Source organism: Eschrichtius robustus, chromosome 20 (assembly GCF_028021215.1).
Source record: "Eschrichtius robustus isolate mEscRob2 chromosome 20, mEscRob2.pri, whole genome shotgun sequence".
NCBI lineage: Eukaryota > Metazoa > Chordata > Mammalia > Artiodactyla > Eschrichtiidae > Eschrichtius > Eschrichtius robustus.
In genome coordinates, this window is record NC_090843.1 from 46,338,905 (window position 1) to 46,363,523 (window position 24,619).

The 24,619-nt window shown below is 49.3% G+C and overlaps 1 protein-coding gene across 5 annotated transcripts; it reads left to right on the top strand.

Moving 5' to 3' along the window:
* The first annotated feature begins 1,431 nt into the window (after nt 1-1,431).
* RAD51D (RAD51 paralog D) lies at nt 1,432-20,392 on the top strand. Of its 5 annotated transcripts, XR_011071742.1 has the most exons (11): nt 1,432-1,670; nt 1,975-2,036; nt 2,238-2,356; nt 9,445-9,526; nt 9,769-9,945; nt 10,392-10,487; nt 13,626-13,716; nt 13,836-13,906; nt 16,225-16,389; nt 16,559-16,932; nt 17,867-20,392. XR_011071742.1 is itself a non-coding variant. In XM_068529575.1 (10 exons), the coding sequence occupies exons 1-10, from the start codon at nt 1,589-1,591 to the stop codon at nt 16,640-16,642; spliced, it is 1,029 nt and encodes a 342-aa protein (XP_068385676.1). In that variant the 5' UTR covers nt 1,432-1,588; the 3' UTR covers nt 16,643-20,392. The 5 variants fall into 5 exon arrangements, 4 of the variants coding, with proteins under 4 accessions (XP_068385676.1, XP_068385677.1, XP_068385678.1 ...); XM_068529575.1 differs by having other exon boundaries at nt 16,559-20,392; XM_068529576.1 differs by having other exon boundaries at nt 9,769-9,903; nt 16,559-20,392.
* The last annotated feature ends 4,227 nt before the right edge of the window (nt 20,393-24,619 follow it).

Sequence of the window (24,619 nt, forward strand, 5' to 3'; positions counted from 1 at the left end):
AGAGCCAAGGAAGAGACTACAACACCCCTTGGGCTAAGGCTCTGTGGTTACAGCAGCCCTGCCCTTCTCTGAAAATCTAAGAATGCTCACCACCGGTGCCCTTTGGACCTGCCCTAGGAAGGAGGTTGATGGTGATACAAAGGCACCTGGGCATGGAGGCAGACAGGCAGTACTGGACTGGGTCTCTGGGAGTGGGGGACTTTGTCTATAGAATCCTGAGACTCTATATCCAGAAATCCTAGGCAGCAAACCCCCTTCGTCCAGTTGTGTAAGCACAGGGAAAGCCCAGATGGTTCATGAGGTTCATAGCTCACATATACGCAGGTTTTACTGCTGGAATTCTAAATTCTGCCACACCCTCACCCCAAGTGTCTTCATGTGTTGAGTGACAATGGTGGGTGCTGCAGAGGCATACAGAAATGGGCCAGACATTGTGTTGTTTCTTTTTCTCAAGGAAACCATGTCACAGTAGGGGGACTTCCCTGGTGTTCCAGTGGCTAAGACTCTATGCTCCCAATGCAGGGGGTCCAGGTTCAATCCCTGGTCAGGGAACTATAGCCCACATGCCTCAACGAAGATCCTGCGTGCTGCAACTATAAGACCCGGTGCAGCCTAAATATAAAATAAATAAATAAATATTTTTTTTTAATTAAAAAAAAACATGTCATAGTAGGAAAACATACTTCGGGGGGTGGGGACAGGGGTGCTGTTAAAACAGCACTAGCTTTGCACCTACATGTGGTTTTGTCCACTCTAAGTCCAGCTCTGCCCTTACAGGCTGTGAAACCTTTGGCAAATGACTTCACCTCTTTGCACCTCAGTTTCCTCATCTGTAAAATAGGAATAAACATAGCCCCTACCTTACTGGATTGTGAGGAGATAACCCTGTAAAGTTGTTTTCTTTCTTCCAGAGGATGAGGTCAAGCAAAGGACATTTAAAAATACCAAATTATTTTTGTGTGTGTGTGTGTATTCTATATACTCAGGGTTTTCGTTGTCTTTCATTTACAAATTCTTTTATTTGGAAAATAGAGAAGCAGATGCCCTCTCTGTGCTCAGCTGCTTTTCAGCACCCATCAAACGATCGGTAATTATCTGATTTATTTGATTTCCTCTTTCCTGTCTTCCCTCACTAACAGGTACGTCCCTGAGCGTAGGGATGGTCCGTCCGATCGAACGTTCTGGCCCAGTGTTCAGAATAGAAGGCTGCACCTGGGAGGCCTGCAGGGAGGCGAGATCGGGGAGAAGGCAGAGACGCATGCGGGCGCAGGGTGGCAGATCTGGGCGCGGTGGCCTCGACGCAGGGCACCCGGCTCCGTGCCGCCCGCGCCGTCTCTGCCCCAACCGCCCGGCTCGCGCATCCGGCCCATGGCCAGCAGGTGGCGCCGCAGGCCGGGCCCTGGAGCCTGGAAGCCGGAAGCTGCGGCGCGGTCCGGGCGGGAGGACTCTGGGTACCGGCGTTCCCGCAGGCTCCGCACCCTCCGCGCCGCCTCCGCCTCCCTCCCGCCTCCCTCCCGCCTCCCGCGCTCGGTCCAGAAAGGGCCCCGCGGATGTCCTCAGGACGAGCGGCCCCGGGCCCACAGGGAACATGGGCGTGCTTCGGCCCGGACTGTGCCCGGGTCTCACCCAGGACATGGTCCAGCTTCTGCGGAGCCGCGGGATCAAGACAGGTGATCGCAGGCGTGCGCCAGTTCGGGCCACGCGGCCGGGCCCGGCGCGGAGGCCGGCCCCGGCCCTGGCACACCCGGGAGGGGGGCCCCTCCCCCTCCCCCTCCTCCGCCCACAGCTTCCTTGAGAGCCCGGGAAGGTGGGAGTGTGCTAGCCACGTCCCAGGAAGGGTAGAACCCACACTGTGTGCCAGGCACCACGCCAGGTCCTGCGGCTCAGCTAGTCGACGTAGGCGAGGAAAAGTCAAGTGAGGGAGGCCCCCGAGCCTCCCTTCCTGCCCACCAACCCCACGTGTTTTGTTTTCAGTGGTGGACCTGGTTTCAGCAGACCTGGAGGAAGTAGCCCAGAAATGTGGCGTGTCTTATAAGGTGAGCTGACAATCTCCGCTCCAAACCTGGATGTCTCTAAATGCCCATCCCTGAGCAAAGGGTTCCCAGAGATTGATCAGGGGGCCGTATGAGACCCTGGGGGGGGGGCCTCCTCCATTGGCGGGTCATTGCCGAGTACTCTGGGCTGCTTCGGGTCGGAGCGCCCCGGCCCTCTCCTGAGTTTCCCCGCCCCTTCCGCAGGCCCTGGTCGCCCTGAGGCGGGTGCTGCTGGCTCAGTTCTCGGCTTTCCCCTTCAATGGCGCTGATCTCTACGAGGAGCTGAAGACCTCCACTGCCATCCTGTCCACCGGCATTGCAAGGTTTGTGTGGGTACTTGGGGGAAAAGGTGAGAGGTGGGCTTTTGATACTTGCGTCTAGGGAGAGCAGGCTTTTTCAAACAGTGCTGAGGATGTTCAGGACTTTTGAGTTCTCTTAAGCTCTAACAGGGTTTCAACAACTCCTAACTTTTGGGATGCGGAATTATTTGGGAGGGGGCTGTCCTGGACTTAGAGTAGGATGTTTGGCAGCATCCCTGGCCTCTAGCCACTAGAAGCCGGGTAGCACCTCCCTTCCCATGTCTGACAATCAAAAATGTCTCCAGCTGTGACCAAATGACCCCCCACCCCCACCCCAGGGTGGCAAAATTGCCGCTGGGTGAGAACCACTGTCCTATAACACAAGATGTCAGTATTCCATTATTATTCAGCAGATGAGAGCAACTCTTCTCTGCCCCTACCCCCTCTTTCCCTTAAGGATGGGGCAACAGAGAGCATGGCAGGACTAACATTGACTGAGTGCCTACTACATACCAGCCACTGACACATAGTAGGTTATATAATAGGTTGTATAATCTCTTCAGTGACCCTGTGAGCTAGTGATTTTTTTTTTCTTTTTCTTTTTTAAAAAATTTATTTATTTTTGGCTGTGTTGGGTCTTCGTTGATGGGCGCGGGCTTTCTCTAGTTGTGGAGAGTGGCGCTACTCTTTGTTGCAGTGCGCGGGCTTCTCATTGCGGTGGCTTCTCTTGTTGCAGAGCACGGGCTCTAGGCACACAGGCTTCAGTAATTGTGGCACGTGGGCTCAGTAGTTGTGGCTCGCGGGCTGTAGAGCGCAGGCTCAGTAGTTGTGGCGCATGGGCTTAGTTGCTCCGCGGCATGTGGGATCTTCCCGGACCAGGGCTCGAACCTGTGTCCCCTGCATTGGCAGGCGGATTCTTAACCACTGCACCACCAGGGAAGCCCGAGTTAGTGATTATTAACCCCACTTGAGTTTAGCCCAAGAGGAGTGAGGGGCAGAGGTGGGGCTCCAGCCCTGGGGCACTTGATCCAGAACTTGGTTCATTCCCCATACTCTGCAGCAGGAGGGAACGAGAGTAGTTACCTTCTGCCGTGTTGTGTGGAGAGAGAAAGAGTTGGAAGAAAACAGGCGGCTTCTGGCCAAGGAAATCTGACCTCATTCTTGGCCTGTTTGTGCAGAATTTGATAAAGAACTCTGCCACCACAAAGGTCTTTGGATTGGTTTGGCCCTCCCTGTTTCCATAACACATTCTCTTGGCAAGGTTCATAGAGCACAGTGCTTGCTTTCCCCGGGTTGGGGGTTCAGTTCTGTCATTCATCAAGCCCTGGCCGAGTGCCTACGGGTTCCAGATAAGTGCAGATGATACGGGTACGGGTGAGGCAAGGCACTTAAGAACCCATTGGGTAGAGAAGGCAGGTAAACGCAAGAGATAGGTGTGAGCATGCGTGGAGGCAGCATAAGGAGGGGGTGATTGGAAATTCCCTGGCGGTCCAGTGGTTAGGACTTGGAGCTCTCACTGCCAGGGGCCCGGTTTTGATCCCTGGTTGGGGAGCTAAGATCCCGCAAGCTGCATGGTGTGGCAAAAAAAAAAAAAAAAATGATGGGGGTGATTAACAAGGAGCAGCCTTGGCCTTTGGGAGCTTATAAAGCCAGCATTATACAGAGGAAGCAGTCAGGTGATAAACTGGCAAGATGGCAGCCACAGTGAGTCACTGCAGGGGAGATCAGAGAGGTTCAGGAAAGCTCTATGCAGGAGGCAGGCCTTGGGCAGTGAGGAACGGATGGGACTTCTCCGAGTACTACGGCACCGTTACTCCAGGTACGTTGTTTCATTTGTCTTCACAATCACAATGAGCGCGTTGCAATGAAAATCATCTTCCTGTAGATGAAGAAACTGGGACTCAGGTTAAGTGACTTGCTCAAGATCCCACAGCTAGGGACTTCCCTGGGGGTCCAGTGGTTAGGACTCTGTGCTTCCACTGCAGGGGGCACAGGTTTGATCCCTGGTTAGGGAACCAAGATCCTGCAAGCTGTGTGGCGAGGCCAAAAAAAAAAAGATATCTCAGCTGGTAAGTGGCAGACCAGGCCCTTGACGTCACACCTGTCAGGCTCCTAAGCATAAGAACCCACCTGTAACGCATCTGCCCTATTGCCTCCTCCAGGCAGGAGGCTGTATTGTGAAAGTAGAGTTACAGGCATAGGGTGGAGGTGGGCAGGGTGGATGGGGCTGGGGAGCCTGGCAGGAGAGAGGCCCAGGAGGATATGGCAGGGGAGGGTGTGTGAGCTGATCTAGAGCAGGGGACGGCAGGAGGCACGTTGAAGAAATGTGATAAGCCGTCCTGCCAGGGGGAATATAGATGTGAAGAATCAAAGACGACCCACTAGGTTTCTAGCCGTCCTCACAGTGTTCTTTGGACACTTGATGGATGTAACTCTAACACGGGAGGGGAGGGGAGTTCTGTAGTCAACAGCTCGGGAAATGCTGGTTAACCCAAATGAAGCAGGTTTCCCTGCTGTAGGTGTTCTCATGCTGGCGGGCACTGTGGATCTTTACGAGGGCAAGAAAGCACGTAGCGTGCCTTGGAAGAAGCCGTACTGACTGGGGAGATGGGTGGTTCCCTGAAGGCCAGAGCTGTGTCTTGTTCATCTCTGCCTCTTCTCGTTTTAGAAAAAGGCCTTCAGGAAATGTGAGACATTCAGGCGATGTTTGAATGAATGGCTGAAAGAATGACTAAAAGCCAGTTCAGAGGGAAAGGTGGAGAATAAATCCCAGAAATCACTTGTGTTCAAAACTGGTGGTAAGACCCAGTTTTACTTCTGCTCCACAGGCAGGCGGAGGAAGGGGGGTGGTCTGTCCATGTTGAGGAGCAGAGGTGGTTGGTAGGAAGGTCCATCAGGAGACATGGAATGGAAACAAGTGAGAAGTCCGCTGGGAGGTGGATCTGGGAATTCCTTATGGAGACTGATCCTCACAGCCAAGAATGAGGTTGATTTTTTTTTTTTTTAAATAAATTTATTTATTTATTTATTTATTTGTGGCTGCATTGGGTCTTCGTTGCTGCGCACGGGCTTTCTCTAGTTGCTGTGAGCGGGGGCTACTCTTCATTGCGGTGCGCAGGCTTCTCATTGCAGTGGCTTCTCTTGTTGCAAAGCACAGGCTCTAGGTGCGCAGGCTTCAGTAGTTGTGGCGCACAGGCTCAGTAGTTGTGGCTTGCGGGCTCTAGAGCACAGTCTCAGTAGTTGTGGCGCACAGGCTTAGTTGCTCTGTGGCATGTGGGATCTTCCCGGAGCAGGGCTTGAACCCGTGTCCCCTGCACTAGCAGGCAGACTCCCAACCACTGCGCCACCAGGGAAGCCCCCGAGGTTGATTCTTGACTGGAGAGTTAAGACCAGTGGTTTCACCCAGGCTGCATGTTAGAATCATTTGGGAAGCTTAAGAAATATTCATGCCTAGGTCTCACCTTTAGAAATTCTGACTTAATTGCTCTAGGCCAGTGGTTCCCAAACTTTTCTGCCCGTTAGAATTACCTGGGAATTTTTTTTTTTAATTCCAAAGCCCTACACTGCACCCCCAACACACACACCAGTTGAATCACATTCTCCGGGGGTGGAACACATGCATCAGTATTTTTTGAAGTTCCCAGGTGACTCCAGTGTGCAGACAAGTTTGGGAATCGCTGATACAGGTCTCTTTTTTAAAAACTCCCGTGGTTATTTTAACATGCAGGCAGGACTGGGAAACACTAGTCCAGCCTAATGGTGTTCAGATTTGAACATGTATCCTTGTTTTTTTTTTTTTTTTTTAAAAGAGGAATTCCTTTATTTATTTATTTATTTATTTTTGGCTGCGTTGGGTCTTCGTTTCTGCGCGAGGGCTTTCTCTAGTTGCGGTAAGCGGGGGCCACTCTTCATCGCGGTGCACGGGCCTCTCACTGTCGCGGCCTCTCTTGTTGCGGAGCACAGGCTCCAGACGCGCAGGCTCAGTAGTTGTGGCTCACGGGCCCAGTTGCTCCGTGGCATGTGGGATCCTCCCAGACCAGGGCTCGAACCCGTGTCCCCTGCATTAGCAGGCAGATTCTCAACCACTTCGCCACCAGGGAAGCCCCATGTATCCTTGTTGAGACTCAGATGTGGTCCTCGCCCTAAGAGTTTTTGATTCAGTAGGTCTGGTGTGGGGCCTGAGAAGCTGCATTTCTAATCAGTTCCCAGGTGAGGCTGATGCTGCAGGTCTGGGGACCACACTGGGAGAACCACTGCTATAATGGGACTGGGGGTTCTCTGATCTCAGTGGGAGGAACGGGAGCCAGCAGTGGCAGAGGCTGGATTCTCTTTAAAAAGGTGCTTATTACACAGAGACAAGGTGAGCACCATTATCCCAAGAAGCCCCAGGGCCGGAGTGGTAACCAGAGCGTTTTGACCAGCAGGGCCCTGTGGTTATAATCATGGGGGTCCTGGAATTGAAAGAGATGGGTTGCTTAATTAAGTGCTGCTTGGCATGTACAGAGGGGTCATGGGAGGTCTTCCAGGACCATCACAAAGGGCTGGAGCCCATGGAGGTGATTACAGGGTTGGGACAGGGATGCACGTGGCCAGGACATGGAGGTGTTAGTATAGGCTGTGATGGAGGTAAAATTTCAGCCCACAGGTTGGGCAGGATATGTCGTTTTTCCCTTGCTGCTTTCAATAATTTTTTTTTGTCTTTAATTTTTTGCCAATTTGATTACTATGTGTCTCGGCGTGTTTCTCCTTGAGTTTATCCTGTATGGGACACGCTGCGCTTCCTGGACTTGGGTGGCTATTTCCTTTCCCACGTTAGGGAAGTTTTCAACTATAATCTCTTCAAATATTTTCTCGGGTCCTTTCTCTCTCTCTTCTCCTTCTGGGACCCCTATAATGCGAATGTTGTTGCGTTTAATGTTGTCCCAGAGGTCTCTTAGGCTGTCTTCATTTCTTTTCATTCTTTTTTCTTTAGTCTGTTCCGCAGCAGTGAATTCCACCATTCTGTCTTACAGGTCACTTATCCATTCTTCTGCCCCAGTTATTCTGCTGTTGATTCCTTCTAGTGTAGTTTTCATTTCGGTAATTGTATTATTCATCTCTGTTTGTTTGTTCTTTAATTCTTCTAGGTCTTTGTTAAACATTTCTTGCATCTTCTCGATCTTTGCCTCCATTCTTTTTCCGAGGTCCTGAATCATCTTCACTATTATTATTCTGAATTCTTTTTCTGGAAGGTTGCCTATCTCCACTTCATTTAATTGTTTTTCTGGGGTTTTATCTTGTTCCTTCATCTGGTCCATAGCCCTCTGCCTTTTCATCTTGTCTATCTTTCTGTGAATGTGGTTTTTGTTCCACAGGCTGCAGGATTGTAGTTCTTCTTGCTTCTGCTGTCTGCCCTCTCGGTTGGGCAGGATATGGGGTGTGGGTAGTGACCTGCTTCCTGGTGGTTTAGGGACAGAAACTGGATTAGGATTGGCCATGACTTGAATTTATCTCAAGGCTTCCACAGCCAGAGTGTTGATAACATAGGAACCTTCTATCACTCGTTTGTCTGGAAGCATTTATTGTGCATCTCCTGTGTTTCAGCCACTGTGCCAGTTCTGGGGTGAACAAGGCCCAGTCCTTGCCCCAGGGTGCTCTGGGCCAAAAACTTTTGCTCTGCAAGAGGATGAAAAGACAAGCGATAGAACGGGGAAAATATTTGCAATCCATGTATTCAACAAAGGACTTGCATCTGGAATATATAAAGAATTCTTAAAACTCAGCAGTAGAACAAACAGTGCAATTAGAAAATGGGCAAAAGACACGACCAGACATTTCACCAATGACGTTCAACATCACTGGTTATTAGGGAAATACAAATTAAAGTCACAATGAGATATTACTACATACCTCCTAGAATGGCTAAAATAAAGAATGGTGATAACTCTAAATGCTAGTAAGGGTGTGGAGAAACTGGATTACCTCATACATTGCTGGTGGGAAAGTAAAATAGCATAGGCACTCTGGAAAACAAGTTAGTAGTTTCTTGTGTAATTAATACGCACTTACCGTACAACCCAACAGTTGTATTCTGGGGCATCTATTCCAGAGAAATAAAAACTTAGGTTTACAGAAAAACCTGTATGCAAATGTTCATAGCCGTTTTTTTCATAATTTCCTCCAACTGGAAACAGCTAAAATGTCCTTCAATGGGTGAATGGTTAAACAAACTTGGTCCATCCATACCATGGAATACTACTCAGCAGTAAAAAAGAACAAACTATCGATACATGTGACAACTTGGATCTCGAGGGAATGATGCTGAGTGAGAAAAGCCAATCACAAAGGTTACATATTGTGTGATTCTGTGTACATAATATTCTTGAAATAACATCACAATAGAGATGGAGAACAGATTAAGCGGTTGCCAGGGGCTAGGGATTAGGGGTGGATGGAAGGGGAGTGGCTATAAAAGGGTGGCACAAGGGAGCCTTGCAGCAATGGAAATGTTCTGTATCTTGCTTTCGGTGGTTACATAAACCCATGCATGTGATGAAATGGCATAGAGTTATACACACAGACACACATGGAAATAATGGTGGTGAATCTGAATAAGCTCTGTGGATTGCACCAGTGTCAATTTGCGATGTTGTAGTGTAGTACAATACATCTTATAGTGAAAGATGCTACCGTTAGGGGAAACTAGGTAAAGGGTACATGGGACCACCCTGTACATTGTTTTTTGCAACTTCCTGTGAATCTATAATTATATCAAAGTTTTAGAAAATGACAAATTATGGGAAATGCTATCAAGGAAACCCAGAAGGGGCTGAGATGCAGAATGAAAGGACCATTGGATGGGGTGGCAAAGAGACCTCTGTGGAGAAGTGATCACCCAGAGTGATCTGTAAGCTGAGAGTGAAAGGATGAGGGGCCAGAGGAGGAACATTTAGCCATGCCGGCTTTCCGCAAAGGAAACCCTACCAGGAGAAGCCTCCTGGCCAGACATGTTAGAATGTCTCTGGACAGAACAGTGCTTGGAAGGGATGTCTTGCTTTTTTTCCTGGTTCCTCCTCCCCTCCCTTCCCTCGAATCCCCTCAGTTGATTCTCTTGCCTCCTCTTCTGTCATCAGCCTGGACAAACTGCTGGATGCTGGTCTCTATACTGGAGAAGTGACCGAAATCGTAGGAGGCCCAGGTAGCGGCAAAACCCAGGTACATGTGCGTCCAGCAGCCAGGAGGGTTGGGGGAGGTGGGTGCATAGCCCTGGGTCCCTGGGGAAGCTTCTGCCAGTGTGCTTGTGATTCAGATATCGGAAGAGAGAAGATGGGTGGTGAGGAGTGGGGCTTGGGCTTGGCCCATTCGTGTCTCTGGGATCTGCGCAAGATTTGGTGGGAGCACCCATGCTGGGCCCTCCTTGAGGGCTCAAGTTCACCCAGTGCCCCATCTCTACTCAGGTATGTCTTTGTGTGGCTGCACACGTGGCCCATGGCCTGCAGCAGAACGTCCTGTACATCGATTCCAATGGAGGGCTCACAGCTTCCCGCATCCTCCAGCTACTTCAGGCCAGAACCCCAGATGAGGGGGAGCAGGTAGAGAGCAGGAGGGCTGGGTTCCTTGGAGGTTCTGACACCGTAAGTAAGACCCCGTTATCCAGCGTGGCAAGAATTTTGGTCATTTGTGTAAATAGATATTTCTGGCTTTGACACTTGCTGTTCTACTAATACTTTCTGTTCTGCAAGCCTCCCCATTATGACATCATCCCACCCCTGCCATACCCTAATTCAGGGCTGCCATACACCCAGCATCTGTGTTTCTCTCCCATTTCTTGCCCGTGGAAGACACACTAATCAGTCCTATCCCTCCTCCCCACGGAGCTCCGCCTTGGCTTTGCAGCTCAGCACCCAGGCAGCCACGTTGGTGAGAACTGGCCCATCAGGCAAAGCCCCTTTGCCATCCTGGACCTGAGTCCTTCTGTCTAAGTGCCTCTTCCTGCTCAGCCTCAAAAATCCCTCTTCATCTTGCGCGACCCCCTGCTCCTCTTCTCCAGAGCCCTCTCTTCTATCTCCTACCTCTTCAGGCGGGAGCTCTCCAGAGGATCCAGGTGGTGCGTGCGTTTGACATCTTCCAGATGTTGGATGTGCTGCAGGACCTGCAAGGCGCTGTGTCCCAGCAGGTGAGCCTGCTCTTCGGCCCCTCCCTGCTCCCCCCAGCTGGCCAGTGCTGTCTGCATGTGGGCAGGTGTCCTACTACAGACTCTGCTTGGAAACGCAGATGTGCAATCTGGTGACTCTAGCTGTGTCTGCCGCTCCCAGGATGGGATTTCTGGATGCTTAATTCATTCCTGAGTGCCTCCTCGTTTACATGCCCATCTTCCCCACTAAACAGTAAGCCCCTTCCTTGAGTGCAAGGATCATGTCATATTCATCTCTGCATTCCAACGCCGGATCCGTTAAGATTACTTTCAGCTGCAAGTAATAGAGTCTATCTGACAGACACTTGAACCTTGAGGACTTTTAATTATCTCACGTGAGTCTGGAGGTTGGCAAGTCCATAATGTCAGGGCTGTAGGTTGGTGTGCCTGGTTCTCTTGCTCTTCCCCCTCATGATTGCAAAGTGGCTGCTATGGCTCAGAGCATCATGTCTTCACACATCCATATTACATCCATATTCAGGTCAGTGAGAGATAGATGCCTCTTTTCTGTACCTCTTCCCTTTTATAAGGGGAGAAAAATCTTCCTCTGGAACCCCCCAGTATGCTTCCCTGTTCCCATTACATCTAACTGACCAAAACTGAGCTATGTGTTTTTCCTAGACCAGGGGTTGGGCCCACCTTCCCTGATGTCAGGAGATTTCTGCCCAGTACTTGAACACATTCAGAGTCCTGTTAACAAGGAAGAGGGGTTTGGAATGGCATTTGGGTTGATACCCTGCTACACCTGATAGGTGCTTAGACAGGATTTGGTGCACTGATTTATACACTCTTAGATTTGGGAGACACCTTACAGAGGATAGTTTAATTCATCTTAAACTTTATCTCTCACCCCAAAGCATAACATGTTCCCATGGGCATACCCAGGGTTATATATAAAGTAAAGCATTTTTACAAACTTTAGAACATATAATAGTTGAACAAATGCTTGCCATAGGAATTGTAGCAGGCTATGACACCCCCATGTGTTGAGACATGAAGTCAAGTAGTCCTGACCTAATCCAACCCTCTCGTTTCTAGAGATGAGGAGAGTGAGGGCCAGAGACATTCCGTCAGTTGCCCAAAGTCACCGCATATTTAGGATAAGAACAAAGCTTATAACCCAGATCTCTCAAATCCCAGGTCAAAAGACGATATTTTTTACTATAGGGCCATTAGATGGTATATATTTCTATTATTGCATAGCAAGTTACTACAAACTTAGTGACTTAAAACAACACATATTTATTACCTCACAGTTTCTGTAGGTCAGGAGTCTGGGCACAGCTTAGCCTGGTCCCCTACTTAGGGTCTCATTAGGCCGTGATCAAGGTGGCAGCTGGGCTGTGTTCTTATCTGGAGGCTCAACTGGGGAAGAACCACTTACAAGTTCATTCAGGTTTTTGGCAGAATTCATTTCCTAGAGGCTTCAGTTCCTTGCTGGCAGCTGGTTGCTGGCAGAGGCCACCTTCAATTCTTTGAGGCTGCCCACTGTTCCTGACATGTGGCCCTTTGCATAGGCAGTTCACAGCACCATCATAGGCAGCAACACACCATCTTACATAACATAATATAATCACGGGGTGGCAGCCCATTCCCTTTGCCATATAATGTAGCCTAATCAAGAGAGTGACATCCAGGGAATTCCCTGGCGGCCCAGTGGTTAGGACTCTGCACTTTCACTTCCAAGGGCCTGGGTTCAATCCCTGGTCGGGGAACTAAGATCCTACAAGCCATGCAGTGCAGCCAAAAAAAGAGAGTGACATCCTAACACCTTTGACATTTGACTAGTAAGAAAGCAAGTCACGGGACTCCCCCAGGGTCAAGGGGAAGGGATCATAGAGGACTCAGACACCTAGAGGTGGGGATCGTGGGGTCTCTCTGCCACAGACACCTGATAGCCCCACTGTTACAAGCAGCAAAAGGCTTGTTGTCCCATTTTGGCCAGAGATTTCAACCTGCTCTCCCAGAGAGTAAGGAAGGGCTAAGCTGATCTCTCTCTTTTCTGCCAGCGTCTCTTAGACAGCCAGTGACTGGCCAAGAGTCAATAACTGGGATGTGAAGGGGGAGACATGCAAAAGACAGACAAGATAAGCTGAATATCCAGGACTTGGCCAACATGAGATGAAAAAAAACAGTTATGGAAACAGAATTGGCAAATGGGCTCGATATAAGGAATAAGGGAGGAGAGAAGGGAAGCTTCAAGGACAAGAAACATTTTAGGTCTAAGAAACTAGGAGGATATTTCCTAGTTTCCTGGTTTTAGCAGGTGGCTGTCTATATAGTCTATATTTGAAACCTTTTCTTTTTTTTTTTTTTTTTTGGCTGTGTTGGGTCTTTGTTGCTGCACATGGGCTTTCTCTAGTTGCGGCGAGCAGGGGCTACTCTTCATCACGGTGCACAGGCTTCTCGTTGCGGTGGCTTCTCTTGTCACAGAGAACGGGCTCTAGGCACGCGGGCTTCAGTAGTTGTGGCGAGTGGGCTCAGTAGCTGTGGCTCACAGGCTCAGTAGTTGTGGCACACGGGCTTAGTTGCTCCGCGGCATGTGGGATCTTCCCGGACCAGGGCTCGAACCCATGTCCCCTGCATTGGCAGGCAGATTCCTAACCACTGCGCCACCAGGGGAGCCCCTGGAACCTTTTTAGATATGGAAGATTAGGCCTTAGAGGCACAATCTGGAAAGAGACTGAAGTAAAGAGAAGGCTGACCTCTTCAGCAAAGGAAGTTAGGAAGTTGGGACGTAAGCAGGAGAGGGAAAAGAGAGCCTGACAAGATGATGGGGGACTGGCCACAAGGAGAAAGATTCTACTAAGAAAATTCCTGACCAGGAGACCACAGGATCTGAGCAGGGATTTCTCAAATTTAATTATTTTAGGGTATCTGTGATGTCCTGTGATTTAAACTCTCTCTTTCCACCCAATTCTTCAGTAAAATCTGTTATACATACAAATGGGGGTGGGAAAAAAAAGACATTGCTGAAATTCCATCATACATGCCCAGCTGTATTTGGGGTGGGGGAGGTTATTTCTTACCAGTTTCTGAAAGAGGAGCAGGCTTGTCTGGTAATGGTCGCCCCCTAGCGGCCACCTGGTTCATGGCACCTGCTTCCCATCAACCCCGCAGGTGAGCAGTTCTTCAGGGACTCTGAAGGTGGTGGTTGTGGATTCGGTCACTGCGGTGGTCGCCCCACTTCTGGGAGGTCAGCAGAGGGAAGGTGAGTGGTGTGGCAGAGCCCAGGGGTCTTGATCTTGCCTCCCGGCTCTGGAGTCCTATTTCCGGCCAGCCTGGTCCCTGCTGCCCTGCTGCCCACCCTCTCCGGTTTTTCTTCCCCAGGCTTGGCCTTGATGATGCAGCTGGCCCGAGAGCTGAAGACTCTGGCCCGGGACCTCAGCGTGGCACTGGTGGTGAGGAAGTGGGCTTGGCCAGCCATCCTTGCCTTACCTCTGGTCCCTGGGCTTCACCTAGTGGGGAGCTGTTCTTCCTAGTTACAGTTCTTTATTTCCCTTAAAGAGCAGCTTCTGAACCCTCTAAGTGGCCCTTTGGGAAAGGACCATAGCCCAACTTCCCTGAGTCATCTAGAGCACGAGACTGGGAGGGGATCAGACCTTAAATAGCCAAGGGATCAGGGACAGTCTTGTTTTTCCTTTTACTTTCTTTAAGTCAGTTTTATTGAGGTATAATTCATACAGAGTAACCTTCTCCTTGTTTGAAGTTTGATACAGTCATCTCCAGCCTTGTTACCCCACCGCAATCAAGATACAGAATATTTCTGTCACCCCAGAAAGATCCTCCGGCCCCAGACAACCACTGATCTGGTTTCTGTCCCAATAGTTTTGCCTTTTCCAGAGCTTCATAGAAAGGGATCTTTTGGCTTTTAAAGTAACTTTTTCTGCTTATGGAGTAGTTTATTAAAAATCTGCATGCTTCTCATAAAAGAGGGTAAAAAATAGTTAAAGAGTCAATTTGTAATCGATCTCCACATCCACAGAAACCATATTAATATTTTTATATACCTCCATAGAATCTTTTTTCTCTGCATATATACATATACTTTTTTTTTTAAACTTTTGGGTTTATTTTTATTTATTTATTTATGGCTGTGTTGGGTCTTCGTTTCTGTGTGAGGGCTTTCTCTAGTTGCGGCAAGCGGGGCCCACTCTTCATCGCAGTGCGCGGGCCTCTCTTGTTGCGGAGCACAGGCTCCAGACGCGCAGGCTCAGTAATTGTGGCTCACGGGCCTAGTTGCTCTGCGGCATGTGGGATCTTCCCAGACCAGGGCTCGAACCCGTGTCCCCTGCATTGGCAGGCAGATTCTCAACCACTGCGCCACCAGGGAAGCCCTATACATATACTTTTAACCAACTTTCCAACTAAACTGTAATCTTGTTAAAAAAAAAAAAAAACACACCACCATTTCCCATGTCTTTTAATAGATTCTTTAAGAATGCCAGTTTTAGCAGCTACGTATTATTTTGTTTAATACCTATGTTACAGGGGTCAGGAAACCTTTCCTCTAAAGGACCAGGTAGTAAATACGGTTTGCCTTCCCTATCCGTGGGTCCTGTGTCTGTGGATTCAACCAACTGTGGATTTGAGCTGTAGTTGGTTGAATCTGCGGATGCGGAACCCGCAGATACGAAGGGCCAACTATACTACACCATCTTATTTCATTTTATTTTATTTATTTATTTCTTGGGCTGTGCTGCGAGGCACTATAAAAGGTTATAGTTTTTGTGCACCTACCAGCAGCATAAGGGGATTTGTTCTTCTATTCTTTTGTTCTTTTTTTTTTTTTGGCTGCGTTGGGTCTTCGTTGCTGCGCGCGAGCTTTCTCTAGTTGCAGCAAGCAGGGACTGCTCTTTTTTGTGGTGTGTGGGCTTCTCTTGCTGTGGAGCACGGGCTCTAGGCACACGGGCTTCAGTAGTTGAAGCACGCGGGCTCAGTAGTTGTGGCCTATGGGCCCTAGAGCGCAGGCTCAGTAGTTGTGGCGCTTGGGCTTAGTTGCTCCGCAGCATGTGGGATCTTCCCGGACCAGGGATTGAACCCATGTCCCCCTGCATTGGCAGGCGGATTCCTAACCACTGCGCCGCCAGGGAAGTCCCTTCTTTTGTTCTTATACTGGGTCCCAAGGCCTCCTTCTCCAGACTGTAGCATGTATGTGAGCACCTGCTGTGTGCCAGGCTCTGGCTTAGGTAGCAGGGATTCAATGATGAAAAAGCCACACCTCTGCCCAGGGGTGGGGTGGGGAGCAGGGGGTAACCTCAAGAGGATGCAGTGAGGTTGGCGTTGCTTACCTGAGACTAGCCTGGGCAGAGTAGAGCTGACCGACCAAATTAGGATCCCCCTTTCCAAAACCCCTCTCACGTCTACACACAGATGCACACCCTGACACAAAGGGGTGGGTGCACGTGGTCTCAGGATGACCGATTGCTGCGTTGGGGTTGTAGTGGGCCTTAGCGGACGGCACTGCTTTTCCCAGACACATGCCCCGTTACCTATTATTGGAATCAAGCCTGGGGCGTTGTGGTTTAGTGGCAAGAGCTCTGCGCAAGTCAGGAGCCCAGGGTTCTGATTCCAGACCGTTGATAAATTATGGAAGCTTGGGGAAGTTGTTTCCCTGTACTAGGCCTCAGCTTTCCCATCTGTAAAATGAAGCCATAGGAGCAGATGTCCTCTGTACCAGCATTACGGATCTATAAGCCTTTGATTCTTTCTGCCGCAGGTGACCAATCACATGACCCGAGACAGGGACAGCGGGCAGCTCAAACCTGCCCTGGGACGCTCCTGGAGCTTTGTGCCCAGCACCCGGCTTCTCCTGGACACCAGCCAAGGTGCAGGAGCATCAGGCAGCTGGCGCGTGGCGTGTCTGACCAAATCTCCCCGTCTGGTGAGCCAGCCCCAGGGGAAAGCCAGGAATCTGGGCCCTTGAGGGTGGCTTCTGTGCCCACAGATGTCTCATCGAGGAACTTCTGGATACTGAGACCCTGCAGCCAAAGAGGCTACCCACTTGGGCTGCTCAGCTCAAAAACTCACCTTCCCCTCCTGTCTTGTTCCAGCCAACAGGTTTCCAGGAGATGGTGGACATTGGGACCTGGGGGACTCCAGTGCAGAGCCCAACATTACAGGGAGACCACATGTGACTTGCTGTTGACTGGGACAAACCCTCCTGCACAGTAACGCCTGCCTGCCGTTCACTGCCGGCCGCCCTTGGGGCTGCAGAGAAGCTCTCGGGCTGGGCAGACATCTTAGTCCTTAGCTCCTCTCTCTGGAAACACAGTGTTACTGGCTACAGAGGATGCTACTGTGGAAGGACCCAGAAATTCATGCTGGTACCAGGTTTTCCTCCCTTGTGTCTACCACGTATGTTTCCAGCAGGCGCCGAGTTCAGTGTCTTGGGCATCTCTGAAGAGGCATGCTGGTGACTGGACAGGTAACCCTGTGCATCACCGTCCTGCACTCCATCCTAACACAGTGACTGAGTCTGAGGCCTCTAGCTTGCCTTTGTTTCCCTTCTTCTTCTTTTTTTTTTTTTTTTTGCCTCTGTTTTTCCATCTGTAAGATGGGGCTCCCTTTCTCTTAACTCTCTCTTTGAGTTACCGGGTGGAAGTAGCCTTGTAAGTGCAAAACTCTTCTTTATCTAGGACCTGATCTTAAAAACATACAAAGGAAATTCTCTGAGCCCCAGAGCCATCCATTTTCCCCCCAGAAGGTGGTTTTTCAGTTTCCCCTAGTGAGGCCCCAAAGAATGGTTATTCCTCTTTCCCTCTTGCCCATTTGGTTTCACAAACCTGCATGCATCACCATGACCAGGTGAGATCGGGAGCTCACTGCAGTCCCAGGAATATAATTTAACAGGAAGGGAAGATGTGACCTGGTCCCCGTGAATCCAGCCACTTGTTTAACGTGCGTGGTGCCTTGTGGGGCCCCTCCACAGTGTCGAGTAACCAGAGGTGCTGAACCATGGCCTTGCCCATAAACAGATGGAGGAGAATTTGCACAGTAAATAGAGCCAGCTGGGAAAATTGATGCTGGCGTAAATAATACACGGCAAATCTAGTCCTTTATGTAGAAATTCATTGCCGGTGGCTCCAACATGCAATATAATTACCCCTCTCTTCCTGCCAGCTATACCACCGCCTGGTGCCCTAGTGTATGAAATAACCCCCCTGTCTGTTACGGGCACTGTGGCCATCCCTCTGCAAGCTATAACCCTGGCCGGGCGGAGAGGAGGACACCAGGGAAGGGGAAATAAAAGACAAAGGAGAGAAATGATCAGGATTGTTCACTGACCACAATTTTTAAAGGAAGGTTGCCTTTCTCGGTTTGAGAGCCTGTCACGTAATTAATTAGTTGCTTGGCTGCAGGAAGAGAGGTCAGAGTTACAGGCCGAAGATACGAAGATACGACATTTAGAGGTGATGAACACAGCAGGGATAAAAGCAAGAAGCCTGGAGGACTGGGAACAAGTGGCAGACCAGCCCGAGGGTATCTGCCTGAGTGAGGACAGGCTTGGTAAGCTGCAGACTGGAGGAGGAACGCTGGCGCTGCTGCTTTCACAGGCTCCCAGGAGAAACGAATCTTCAGCATCCTTAACACCAGGAGTGGTTGGTGCATAATTGCAACCGTAGTAGGAAACAAGACGTTAAGCTGGGACTGGCACATCCCTGTCACTTGTACCATTTGGGCATCCTGAGCCCACGCAGACATCACCAATCAATCAAGCATTCTTTCTGGCAGAGCTCAGAGTCCTTTGCAGTTTTGGTTTTTCTCCACACTGCGCTCCAGGCAGCCACAACCAGTTGGAGCTGGCGTTCAAGGTGGAGGCTGGTTACCATCTCTGCCCCAGGCATATATTTCCCATATATGGTGTCGGGTGCTCGGTCCTTGACTCAGGACCCTACAATAGCGTGGTTTGAGAGGCCTGTAAAGATCATAGGCCCCATCTTGTCATTTAACAGAGAAGAAAACTGAGGCCCAAAGAGGAGAAATGACAGTCCCAGTGGCAGAACAGGGGCTGGCGCCCAGGACTCTCGATTCCTCAGCCAGGACTCTGTGTCCGTGTTGCCTTTAATTTCCGATCGGCACAGTTCTGTCCTCAGTGGGGACTTCTTCCAGCCACACGGCCTCACCGAGGTAGCCTCTCCGGCCACAGCTCCATTCATTGCTGCTGCAGACCACCCCGTGACATTTCTGCAGGACTCTGCCCCTCACAGCTGGCTTCCTCCTTGGCCTTGTTCTCGGACGGGGGCTTCACCTCATCCGCGTGCTGAGCCCACACACTCCGCTCCGGGCCAGCCACCCTGCGAGGCTCCCCTAACAGGCCTGGGGCCGGGCTGGCCCTCCTGCCCACGTGCCTTTTGCTGCCTTTGCTTACGTGTCCGTCTCCGCCCAGCCGTGACTGCGTCGGTGCACACCCACCCTGACATCCTCCCTTTTTTATGCCTCAGCTGGGGTCTAGATAGACATCACAATCCTCCTGTACCACTCAGACTTGTCTTATTGGCTGCCCATGAGCCCAAGATCCCCTTGAAGGGCTCCCACGTTAATTTTTCTTTTGCTCTTTCCACAGTATGGGAGCTCAGCAACTGTTAAATATACAAATGGGTGGGTTTTAAGGCATTTTAAAGATGGCAGAGGAGAAACACAGGAATGTTTTTCACATGATCTAGTCATTGAGGTCCCCCAGGGTGTCTTTTTACGTATCCTACAGAGGACTGTTGAATGTCCTTGGTCTGATATTACGCAACGTAAATGTTGAGTCCCTACTATGTATGTGCTAGCACTTGATGGCTTTTGTTAGGCACTTGAACTCCCAAAGGCTCTCAGGCTCAAGGTCCATGTATCATTGTGGCTGCTCTCCACTGCAAGTAATGAAACCTGGCTGAAAGAGGCTTAAACAATAACATTTGCTATCTCTAGTAACACGACGTCCAAGGTTGGCTCATTTGGCGGCTCATCAGGCGGCATAGGGCCTTTCCATCTCTGCTCTGCTCTCCTTTTGTGTTGGTTTTGTCTTTAAGCTCGTTCTCATCAAAGCAGTCATTCTGGACTTCCCTGGTGGTGCAATGGTTGGGAGTCTGCCTGCCAATGCAGGGGACACGGGTTCGAGCCCTGGTCTGGGAAGATCCCACATGCCGCGGAGCAAATGGGCCCGTGAGCCACAACTACTGAGCCTGCGCGCCTAGAGCCCATGCTCCATGACAAGAGAAGCCACCGCAATGAGAAGCCCGCGCACCGCAACGAAGAGTAGCCCCTGCTCGCCGCAGCTAGAGAAAGCCTGCGCACAGCAATGAAGACCCAACACAGCCAAAAATAAAAAAGAATAAATTTATTAAAAAAAGAAAAAAGAAAGGGGGATGCTACTAGAAAGGGGGGAGTGTGCGTGGAGGAGTTGGACGTTGGGTGGGCAACCACCAGTGTCTGCCAAAGTCCATGAGGCAAGTGTGTCGAGGCTCACATGTGCTTAGGCCCTTTGTCCACATCTCATTTAGACCTTCAGAAAGCCTTCCATCTTCCAGACAGTAAATGGGAGTCCAGTGAGGTTATGGACATAAAGCTAATAAGTGGGCAGCACCAGAATCCAAACTTGAATCTGTCTGATCCCAAACCCTACTTCCTTCCATCCTCATGCTGCCTTCGGCTGTGACTATGTGAATGTTTCAATTAAATTCTTCTTTGTATTTTGCCCCGATAGCAACCAAGGCTACCCATCCCAACCTCTTTTTATCTTTGTTCGCCGTAAAAGCTGGATCAGAGATCTACCTTCTCAGCTCTTTCTGATTTCCCTTAGGGAAGTTATGAGAGAATGACAAACACTCAAAGAAGGGAGATATTATTGGTATTAAGGTGAACCGGGGGTTTGGGGGGAAATAAAGCTGAATGAAAAACAACAGCGTCTGTGTGTCCCTGAGACGTGAGCCAGCAGGAGGTAAGGGATTTATTTTATTTTATTTTTTGGCACGGCATGCGGCATCTTAGTTCCCCGACCAGGGATCAAACCCGTATTCCCCTGCAGTGGAAGTGCGGAGTCTTAACCACTGGACCACGGGGGACATCCCAGGAGGTAAGGGATTTAGGTGCACATCCTAACTAGGTTTTACTGTGCTCTGGCATGGAGTTGCACTGGCGAGAGTTGCTGGGGATGGGCATTGGAGAAAGCTCTGTGATGCTTGGAGCTTAAATTAGAGCTAGGTAGATTATTCATCCAAGCTTACCCTCAAAAAGATGTTTCTCTGTCTTATTTCACTGGCTAGACTAACTTACGGTGCTAAGTTGAATAGAAGCAACAATAGCCATCCTTGTCTTGGTCCTGATTTTAGTGAGCTGTTTCCAGTATTTTATCATTAAGTAAAATGCTGTAGGTTCCCTGTAGTTACCTTTTATGAAGGTAAGGACCTCAGTGTGTTTCCTATCTATCCTGGAGAGGGAGGCCAGGTACTGGCCATTCCATTTGACATGTGTAGAATTCTCTTTCCCAGCCAGTGGAAGGTCCATGCATCCCAGAGCTGTACAAGTGCACTTCAGCTGCTGCACAAGCTTGAATCCATGAGTAGGCTTTGAATCCTAGCTCTTTGCTGCCTCTTTAGTTTCTGGCTGTAATAGTCTCAATATAAGCCTGGGTTTTGCCAGAAGACAATGGGTGTATGCTGAAAAGTATACGAAGTCAAGGAGCAAGATTTTCATCTCATCTAACTTGGTCTTAGCTCTGACACTTACTGTATGTCATTGGATGAATTAGCTTCTTTAAGCCTTAGTTTCAGCCACTGGGAAATGGGGAAAATAATACCTATTGCATAGAATTGCTTTAGGGTCATATAGCTTACGTAAAACACCAAATACTTCCCCAGGCATATATTGGGTTGGCCAAAAAGTTCTTGTGGGTTTTTCCATACTATCTTGCGGAATAGCATCCAATATTAATAATAGGCACTCTATTTCACATCATTGAAAAGCTTAGGATGCCTTGGAGAAACTAGTGACAGCGTCCTGTTCAGGCAAGGCTGGCTTCAAGTGTGACCAGTGCAGTTGCCCAGAGCCTCGTGCTTAGTTTAATGCTCTCCGGTTGCCATCCTGAAATTCTTAACACTTTTTGAACAAGGGTCCCACATTTGCACTGTGCCCTGAAAACTTTGTAGCCAGTCCTGTCTCCAGGTATGAGTCGAACTCTTGTACCGGAAACACCCTACCACTGATTTCTTAGGGAATAATTCCCTCAGAGAATAACCTCCCATAGAAAAATTGGGGTTAACATCCTGTGTCTGTTTATCACTTCCTGTTCCGTTCTGGGATAACCTACACAACCTCTCTCAGAAAGGAATACTTTATATTTTGCAAAATTTATTAGGTCCGGAGAATTTAAGAGCTGGTGAAGTAGAATGATGATTTGGGATTTTGGAATCGGGAAAATCTAGGTTCAAAACCCTGCTGGGTCCTTTCTGGTTGAATTACTTGGACAAGGTAATGTCTTCGTCCTGTTGGTAAAATGTATGTTGCAGGGGAATTACATTTTCCTTATTGGTAAAATATATGCCTCAGGGGAATTAAACATAATTTATGTAAAGTGCCTTTCACAGAGTCTGACACATAGTAGATGCTCAGTCACCATTAATTTTTCATGCTCTTGCCAAAAGTAACAAAAATCAGGGCTCTAGGACTTACAAGCCACGCTGCTACTAGTAAAAGAAATAATATGATTTATTTTTTCACTGCTGTTTGGGGAAAGGCATGCGCTTCATAAATATGTATTGGAAAGTACTTAGCAAATGAGTAGAAATAATAAAAATACATCAACGTAAACAGCTCCTATAAATATGTCACTTGGTAGACAAACTAGTGTTTTATTAGTACTAGATACTATTGCTTGCTGAAAAGGATTTCAGATTACTTGCACAATGGGTACATTATTGAGTGCCTCTGCGGAAGGGCACGATAAAGATGAAAAATTGTGATGGTGATAATACTAAAGGTGGAGAAAGGAGGAGTGTGGGTAAATGCAGCTCTGAGCCCTCCTCGCTTTAGCGACATGCACATTATTTAGCAGCGTTCTAATGATTTAGCTGTAATATGGACCAGAGGGCCCAGAAAAAATCCACAAGGATATCATGAATTCTGACACCAATTATTGGACCAATCAGTGGCTTAAGTGCACTCCCTTTCGGAACTGAGCACTCAGCTTAAAAACTAAGCTTACAAAAAGACATCTCTGGGCCTTACCCCATCCCTTGCTCTGGACCTATTAACTTTCTATGATAATAATCAACATCAAGAGAAGGAGAGACTGGGTGGGGAATGATGTGCCTTAATCACAGGTCACAAAGACCTTTCAGAAATAAGATGAACAAGGTCCTGATATCTCAAGAGAAAAGGAGTCAGAGAGGGGAAAAGAAGAGATAATAAGTGCCTTCGTGGGGGAAAATAAACCCCTGGAGAGAAGCAGAGAGGACAGGGCATTGCATCAAGGAAAGTTACCAAAGTAGCCTGATAGGAAAAAGATGGGCACAGTTAATTCAGGTACAGGAGGCATCTAGCAGGTCAGTCCTTCCATGCGTTCCTGGTGGTGGAAAGACCTAGTTTAAAGTTTGTTTTTTTTTTAAAATTTATTTATTTATTTTATTTTATTTTTGGCTGTGTTGGGTCTTCGTTTCTGTGCGAGGGCTTTCTCTAGTTGCGGCGAGCGGGGGCCACTCTTCATCGCGGTGCGCGGGCCTTTCACTATCGCGGCCTCTCTTGTTGCGGAGCATGGGCTCCAGACGCGCAGGCTCAGTAGTTGTGGCTCACGGGCCCAATTGCTCCGCGGCATGCGGGATCTTCCCAGACCAGGGCTCGAACCCGTGTCCCCTGCATTGGCAGGCAGATTCTCAACCATTGCGCCACCAGGGAAGCCCCAAGACCTAGTTTAAAATTCCGGTTCGGCCTTTTCCTAACTGTGTGGCTCTGGGTAAATTTCTGAATAGGCAGCTCTTCATCAATAACGTGGGAATAATAGTACTCAGTTTGCTGCGTTGTGAAGACTAGAAATAATACTTGTAAAGTGACGAAGTCTGCATGTATAAATGATAATATTTTTACTTCACTTTTCCTTGTGATATTCCTTATATTAAAATACAAATTGCTTGAGCAACTCTGGGAGGTCTCAATAGGAACCTAAGGCATAAGAAAATTAGGTGTCACTAGACGCCATCAGAAGAAGGATTTGAATTTACTATTTTCGTGACTAAGCATTTTCTTAGTCCACGCTGGCTAATGATCCCCCATGCAACCCTAGTGCTTTATAATTTACTAAGCACTTCTATACGTATTAGCTTATTTAATCCTCATACCAACCTGCCTCACACCAACCATACCAATTTCTTCAGGGATGAGGAAACCGGAGTTCAGGAATGTTAATTACCTGCTGAAAGGTACACAGCTAGCTGATGAATGGCTGGGTGGGCTCCTCCACACAGCCATCTTCATTCTACCGGGGCCTTCCTCTTAGCAGTTTCCTCACTTTCTTAAGGTGAAACTAGCTAACTCTGGGGGCTTAGACTGGGAAATGCTGGAGAGGGAGGTGCCATTGAGTGAATGGGACAAACGTGGGTTTTGATGTCCTCCAGATCTGGCTTCTAATACTTTGCAACTATGGGACCTTGAATAAGCTAGTGAACTCTAGTGGGCCTGGGCTTCTTTCATGGTAATTTTGGGGACCATCACCTGCTGATAGCCATTGTTGTGAGGAACAATGGAATATGAAAGTGAGGCAACTTTGAAACTTTTATTTTGAAACGAGTTCTGAGATGTTATGGGACTCACTCAGTGTCACCAATCTGCACCACGGATCTGGACCCTTCAGCTCCTCGTGCAGAGTTCGGTAACCAAGGCAACGAGGAGCAGCGGCCGCCCTCACACCGGGGTACCGACGCCTAGCCCGGTCTCAGGCTCGGCGGGCTCCGCCTCCCGCGGCCTGGGCTCCGCCAGGGGGCGCGCGCGGTGGCCGCGCTCTAGCCCGCCGCGCGGCTCGCCCGTCTCTATGGTGGCTCGGGAGCGGCAGGAGCGGAGGCGCGCTCCCGAGGGGGGCGGGGCCGCGCCGGGAGCGGGGCCGCGCGAGGGGCGGGAGCGACCGGGCCGGGAGGCCGGGG

Excerpts from the sequence above, each read along its gene's own strand:
- RAD51D (XM_068529575.1), top strand. The coding sequence starts at position 1,589 with ATGGGCGTGCTTCGGCCCGGACTGTGCCCGGGTCTCACCCAGGACATG. Across the intron at positions 1,671-1,974 it reads GAGCCGCGGGATCAAGACAG|TGGTGGACCTGGTTTCAGCA; the intron begins GTGATCGCAGGC and ends TTTTGTTTTCAG. Across the intron at positions 9,946-10,391 it reads TCCTTGGAGGTTCTGACACC|GCGGGAGCTCTCCAGAGGAT; the intron begins GTAAGTAAGACC and ends CTACCTCTTCAG.